Source organism: Peromyscus californicus, unplaced genomic scaffold, assembly GCF_007827085.1.
Source record: "Peromyscus californicus insignis strain IS unplaced genomic scaffold, ASM782708v3 Scaffold_4__1_contigs__length_199733344, whole genome shotgun sequence".
In the NCBI taxonomy this organism is placed as follows: Eukaryota; Metazoa; Chordata; class Mammalia; order Rodentia; family Cricetidae; genus Peromyscus; species Peromyscus californicus.
The window spans coordinates 21,310,531-21,317,459 of NW_026294562.1; the positions used below are offsets into that span (position 1 = coordinate 21,310,531).

Below are 6,929 nucleotides of genomic sequence, written 5' to 3' on the forward strand. Positions count from 1 at the left end.
CTTTTTCGGCGGCATTCTTGGGCCTGTTTGGATGCCCCTGGGATGCCCTGCCCTCTGCACCACTGGCCTCTGCCTCTTTCTCGTGCACTAGGATGGTGAGGTTGCCTATCCCCTCCTGCAAGGCATGCAACGGACTTCAGAGAAGCAACAGGCTGATGCCCAGGGGACGAGTGAGTCTTTGTTCTCTCTGCTGCAGAGTGCGGGGGCAGGCTGAAGGCTGGAGTGCAGACCAAAGAGCTCTATTCTCATGCCCAGTTTGGGGACAACAACTACCCGAGCCAGGCCCACTGCGACTGGGTGATAGTGGCGGAGGACGGCTATGGCGTGGAGCTGATATTCCGGACCTTCGAAGTCGAGGAGGAGGCAGACTGTGGTTACGACTACATGGAGGCCTACGACGGCTACGACAGCTCGGCACCCAGGCTTGGCCGCTTCTGTGGCTCAGGGGTGAGTCTGAGGGATGCACAGGATGCCTCCTGATGTCATACCTAGCTAGAATCCTGCCACTGTGAGCCATAGCCAGGAGTCCATTTGGCTGTGGTAGAGTGGAAAGGAGACTCCCCAGAGGCAGGTTGGGAGGCGGCCAGGGGCCTTCCGGACACACAAAGGACGTTATCAGCTGTGAGAGAGCACTTCATCCTTTCTCCCTTTGCCTCTGCCTTTGAGTCCTGTTCCTCATTTTCATTTGGCTTTTGGGCTTTATTAATTCATTATGTTAGTATATATTCACTATGTTCACAGTTCTTATCATAAGCAAAACCAAGTATAGATTACAAATGATCACAAATCATACTTGGTATAAACACAATGTTTACATCTGAGGTCATTATTTTTCTCTTTATTACCCACTTCCTGGGCTCACTATATCTCCAGCACCTGACTCAGGGTGGACATACAGTCTGTGCCCAGTGGGTGTATAGGAACAAGTGAGTACAAAGTCCTAGCCACTCCCCAAACACACCACATGGCACACCCACCATCTGTCCTGGGCTTCAACCCTTGTCTCTGCTGATCGCTCAGGCTTCTTTACTATTGCCTAGGCTTATGCAAATCATTTTGGAATCATCACTGCTCCTGGTGCAAAACAGACATTCAGCCCGGTATTCATGTCTTTGAATGGTTAGTCTTCTGTCTTACCTTGTCTCCCCTGCAACCCCAAAAGAAAGAAAAAACAAATGAGATCTCCTGATGCCTTTGATAAAACTTCTGAAACCAAGGAGTCCGTGGAGAGGAGCCCCTTAGAGATCTTAATTAGTAGGAAGTCCCTTGTGGCACCCTAGGATCTGGAGGCAGTGGCCTTGGCATCTGGCTCTAACCCCATTCCAGACCACCTGGCAGAAGTCTCCCAACACAAATGTAGCAGCTCCACCCACTCGCTGGCCATGACCAAGCGTAGACCTGCACAGTGGTCTTCACTCCAGGTTTCCTGGCAGACACATCACATTGTTAAAAATCACAGCGCAGGAGATCCACAGGACGAGCAGACAGACCCAAGTGTGGATCCTGCTGACCTATGTGAATTTGACTCTTAGGCTCCTCACATGTAAAGTGCACCCAGTGCCTGCCTTCTTACACACTTGCAAAGTCTGTGTTAGATGAGATCTGGATGTGGGCAGCCCAGTGCCTGCCTTCTTACACACTTGTGAGGTTTGCATTAGATGAGATCTGGATGTGGGTAGTCAGTGCCTGCCTTCTTACACACTTGTGACATCTGCATTAGATGAGATCTGGATGTGGGTAGCCCAGTGCCTGCCTTCTTACACACTTGCGAAGTTTGCATTAGATGACATCTGGATGTGGGTAGGCAGTGCCAGGCCCGCCTGGGGCCTGATAGCACATAGATGCTGAATGTGATCTGCGTCTAGCCTCAACTTTGTAAAGTAGGGCCCAGGGAATCTTCCTTTGAGAAGGAGCCTGCTTGGATGCCCGTCAGAGCTTCTGGGGATCTCATGGCAGTCGTGGCCATCCTTGGGCCCCATCTCAGTTACACCCTCCTCTACATTTCAACAATAACAGACTGACCTAAAATCTAGCTTTCCCTTTTCTTTTCCTCAGCCATTAGAGGAAATCTACTCTGCAGGGGATTCGCTGATGATTCGATTCCACACGGATGACACCATCAACAAGAAAGGCTTTCATGCCCGATACACCAGCACCAAGTTCCAGGATGCCTTGCACATGAGGAAATAGCGTCAAGGCTCTGGCAAGGCAGAGACGAAGGATGTTTTAAACACCCATGAATGAGTAGCCCCCAGTGTACAGTATCCTTCTCAACAACAAAAACTCAAACTACATCCTTGAAACTATATATCTGGATGAAAAGTACATGCCTTTGGCCAACAGGAAGAGAAAGAGTGTCCGGTTGGTTCTAGCTGCAGTGTTACCGATCGCAGCTTCTAAAGGAGGTTAAAATTTGAAGTCAGTGACCAAACAAGCTGTGCCCTTGCTCCTATGGGGCAAAAGGCCAGCCTGGGCTACCCCATCCTCAACTCTGGACTGGCTGCCATAAGTGACAGGCAACATGAGCTTCTCCTGATGACTCCGCTGCCTTCTGTCAGCACTGGACGTTGAGGACAAAAGCTTGGCCGTGGCTGAGTTGTTCCAGGTGTGGCTGGGAGTTTTGATTAGCTCTTCCAGAGTCAAGCCAATCAGGAAACCTGAGACTATGTATGGACACAAGAGCAAAAGAGGCATCTCAGTGCGCAGAGGGAGGCTTAGCCTGGGAACTAGCATCATGGAGTTGGAAGATCTCACGCCTTTTCCTGTTACTGGCCATCCTTGCCTCCTCTAGGGTGCTCCTGCCATTAGTACCCATTAGTGAGGGAGAATCCATGGTCACACCCAGCAGAACACTCACTGGTGAGCACTCCCAGGTTGCTGAGATGACACTCAGAGGCTGAGAGGATGCCACCTGTGCTGGGATTCCCACCGGCTTCCAAGCACTCCCAGCTGTGGAGGCAGAGGCATCTGCTCCAGGGAACCTCAGCCCCTGGACAGCCAGTTCAAACAGCATCTGCAAGACTTGCCGCCAAGTCATCTCAGGAACAATTCAGGTCTCACTAGGTGAAAACTAGTAATTCCAAGTTATGTAAGAGTCGTCATCTTCTGGAACAAGTGGGTCTGTGGCACACTTCATGTCACCAGACAGGTTAAAGAGCACGTTGGCAGCTTTGCTGCAGTTAAGCAAGATGCAGCCGTCACACTGCAACACAGAATTCTCAACACCCTGACACTTGTTCTAAAGAAGTGTAGAGGGTGATGTTTACATAATTTTAGCACCTCAAAGCATAATTGAAATAGTGAGGTAGTTTTGAATGGCATTTCATTAAGGCATCTCTGGGCATTATGAGCTAAAAGCTGTGGTATGTTAGCTTTATAAGAGCATTTATGTTGGAATAACTTTAAAGTAATGTTTACATAACCGCAAGTCCTATTGGGTTGGTGGTGAACACAGGAGACTGCTTCCGTTAGAGATGGCGTAGCTCCCGAGCACCAGAATCCCTTTGTGATGAACCATCACTTTAAAGAAAGTGTTTGTGAAAGTTGAAGGTTTTTCTTTTTTAAAAAGGATCCCAGTATACCAACCAGAGGACGACATCTAACTAAAGTGACTGCTGAGAGCAAAAAACTAGAATGATACAAAGAAAGGGGAAAGAAATGCATGGGAGCATTTTGTTCTTAAAACAGAAAAAAAAAATCCAAGTATTATTAATAATAATAATATATGTCTGTATATATGTATCTATGTATGTATGTAAGGATCAGCTATCAAAGCCTTAATCAGGGCAGTATGACAGTGCCAACCCACTGGCTGTGGCTTATCATCAGACTCCGGTGCTGGCCCCACACATGACCCATCTCCCTTCAAAACCAAGATCTCTTCCAGCTTCTCTTGGCCCTGAACTGAGGCTCGGTCTCCATCCTCATGTCCTGATTGCTGGCACACCCACCTGGGGAGAGCTTTATATGGCCAAAAAGACAGCTTATCCCATTGTTTTGGTCCCATCAACCCACTATGGTAGATTCCACTGCTCTGGTGTATGTGTGTGTGTGTGTGTGTGTGTGTGTGTGTGTGTGTGTGTGTGTGTGTGTTTAGGTTATACTTTTGTCTCATTTTGTCTGTGAAGGGTGAACCAGAAATCAGGATGCATAAGGTATCTGTCCCCAACCCCCCACTCCACAGAGATAAAAATTCTGTATTTTTAACCTTTAGAAGTCTAAATAAGATTGACAAATTCCATGGAAAATGGGAGCTGGGGAGAGACAGGGTTTGCCACTGTGGTGACACACTGATCATTCTTTTAGTGTGAATGTTTTTCAGAAGCACACAGCTCTAGCAGAGGCCGTTTACAACAATGCGGCTCTCATTGTAGCCCTTGTTTAGGCCTGTGAGTGACATACTCCCAGAAGACAGGCTCTGATTCAACAAGGGCTGCTGGGGGCCCCTTCTCTGGAAGCCGACACCCACAGGAATTCACACAGGACACAGGCCCTCAAAGAACTGCAGTCTGGCTTCCAAGAATAGTCCACTCCACAGAAAGACCCAGCTGCCCCCACTTTGGCCCTTCCAATTGCTCAGTGGCCTTTTGGAAAACGTCCCTGGATGTGCATGGAGAAAAGGACTCGAGGCTAGCTCTTCAGTTTACCTTCCCATTTATCTGGGACCGAGCCTGTGAATGTCATGAAGCTCTAAGACCCAAGAACTGACTCTGGGACAAATGACCTAAGGTAGTATTTGGAACCTGGGTCCCTGTGCCCTAAGTCTAGCATACTCAGAATCAGCAGAAGCAGGAACCTGCACCCGAGGTGGGGGAACTCCAAACGGCTGGCATGAGGCTATGTATCGATTCACTATTATCTCTGAAGTTTCTCTCTCAGTGTTCCCTCTACACAGTCGTGGAACTCATAGACTGCTCAGCCTGTTGAGATGATTCTCTAACCACAGTTAAGCAGCAGCTTCACATAAGAACACGCCGTCAGTTTGGCCCCTTTGCTACTCCTTAGACTTCTTGGTATTGTTCATGGAGTTTGGGAAGAGATGGCCCCTTAGCATCCATAGATGTTTTAAACTTTGCAGATTGTGATCAAACCGCTGATCAGTAACCCCCAAATCTAAAAAGGTTCTTAAAAAAAAAAAGAAAAGAAAAGTGTTATCTATATATATAAGGGTATTTTTTATTTTGAGTAACTTTGCATTTCATGTAAAATGTCAGTTGGCAAGAACATGGGGGAGATGGTAATCCTTGTCTAAAAATGATGGCTTCATTAAAGAATGTGGATTTGCTGCTGTGTTCTGGGTTTGTGTTACTAGTTCAGACAACCTTTTTAAAAATGTGTTACTTTTTGTTTTTTGATTTTGAGTGTCTGCCTACATGTATGTATGTGTACTCTGTATGTGCCTGGTATCCTCAGAGGTCAGAAGCAGGCATATGACTCCCTGGAACTGGAATTACAGACAGTTGTGAGCCACCAGGTAGGTACTGGGAACCGAACCCAGGTCCTCATCAAGAGCAGTAAATGCCCTTAACTGCCGAGCCACCTCTCCAGTCTCCATTAGTGATATTTTAAAGAAATATTTGGAAAAATCAAAGCAGGTGTTTTGGGACCACACATGAATACAGTGAAACCCTGGCCTCAGTGTGATATTAGTGGGTGAGCCTTTGAGGAACGACAGCTCCCCTTCCCTGTCACCATGTGAGAGCAAAGCAAGGACATGATTGCCCGTGAACAAGACATGGATCCTTATCACACATCAACATTGCTGGGACCTTGATCTTGGCCTTGATGGGTACCAGAAGCATGTGTGTAAGTACCCTATTGTTTCTAATATGCCCAGCATATGGGTTTCTCAACCTAGGCAGCCACTTAGCATTTAGACACAGACAGCTTTTTAAGATGACCAAGCCTGCCGGGCGTTGTTGGCGCACACCTTTAATCCCGGCACTTGGGAGGCAGAGCCAGGCGGATCTCTGTGAGTTTGAGGCCAGCCTGGTCTACAGAGCAAGATCCAGGACAGGCACCAAAACTACACAGAGAAACCCTGTCTCAAACCCCCCTCTCCAAAAAAAAGATGGCCAAGCCTAGTAAATCATTGGTGTGACTAGACGTGTCCAAATTTAAATACTGGAAAATGTAAATGATCGGGGAATCAGAGTTCAAGTCCCCAACCTCTCACCCGTGAAGGACATTCCTTCTGCTATGTCTAAGGAGATGCTCCTTAGGCCCAACACAGAAAGCCCCAAACTTACAATGGTTAGACTGAACAGTTTTGGAAATAAAACCTTTACAATGGTGTAAAAATGATATGCATTTAGTAGAAACTACGCTTCAAATTTTTAAATTTTCATTTTTTGGTAAGATAATCTCTCATGGCACCGTGTGGTCGCAAGTGTCAGCAAAATGACACTGTATAGTGTTACTAAGCTGTGAGGTGTGGGAGGGTGGCTGTGTTCCATGAATTTTTGACTTACGCTATTTCCAGCTTGGAATAGGGCTGTTAGGCATAACTGCCTTATAAGTTAGGGAGCGTCTGGACTCCCAGAGGAGGGGGGCCTGCTGACCTCACTCACCCTCTTTCCGTGGTCAAACACATTCAAGTGTATCCTGCAAATCCACCTCTGGGCATTGGGGGGACCCTCCCTGGGGAGAGAACCATGCAGTCCTCTTTGGCATGTGACTCACTCCACACCAAGCAGTTCTTCCTTCTGGAACGAGAGTCTCCGTCAGTTGGCAAAAGGGCAGAGACATTTCAGAGCACACTTTCCTAAGGCCATCCTCAGAGGACTGTGAGGAATGTCCTTTGTCGACACCGCGGGAGCAACCCCACTGTCTCCCAGAGCCCTGTGCCTTGACTGTCTGTTCCCTGCATGCTCCACTACATCCCATCCATAATGACTGATGCAAGATGTTTAGGGGGAAGCACCACTTAA

General features: G+C 47.6%; 1 protein-coding gene across 1 annotated transcript in view; it reads left to right on the forward strand.

The window, feature by feature from the left end:
- The window catches only part of Tll2 (tolloid like 2), a 117,239-nt gene extending 111,954 nt beyond the window's left edge, over positions 1-5,285 (forward strand). The window contains exons 20-21 of the mRNA XM_052761421.1: positions 197-447; positions 2,056-5,285. Of these exons, the coding sequence (XP_052617381.1) occupies positions 197-447; positions 2,056-2,190 (386 nt within the window). The 3' untranslated portion in view covers positions 2,191-5,285. The remainder of the gene's footprint in view (positions 1-196; positions 448-2,055) is intronic.
- The last annotated feature ends 1,644 nt before the right edge of the window (positions 5,286-6,929 follow it).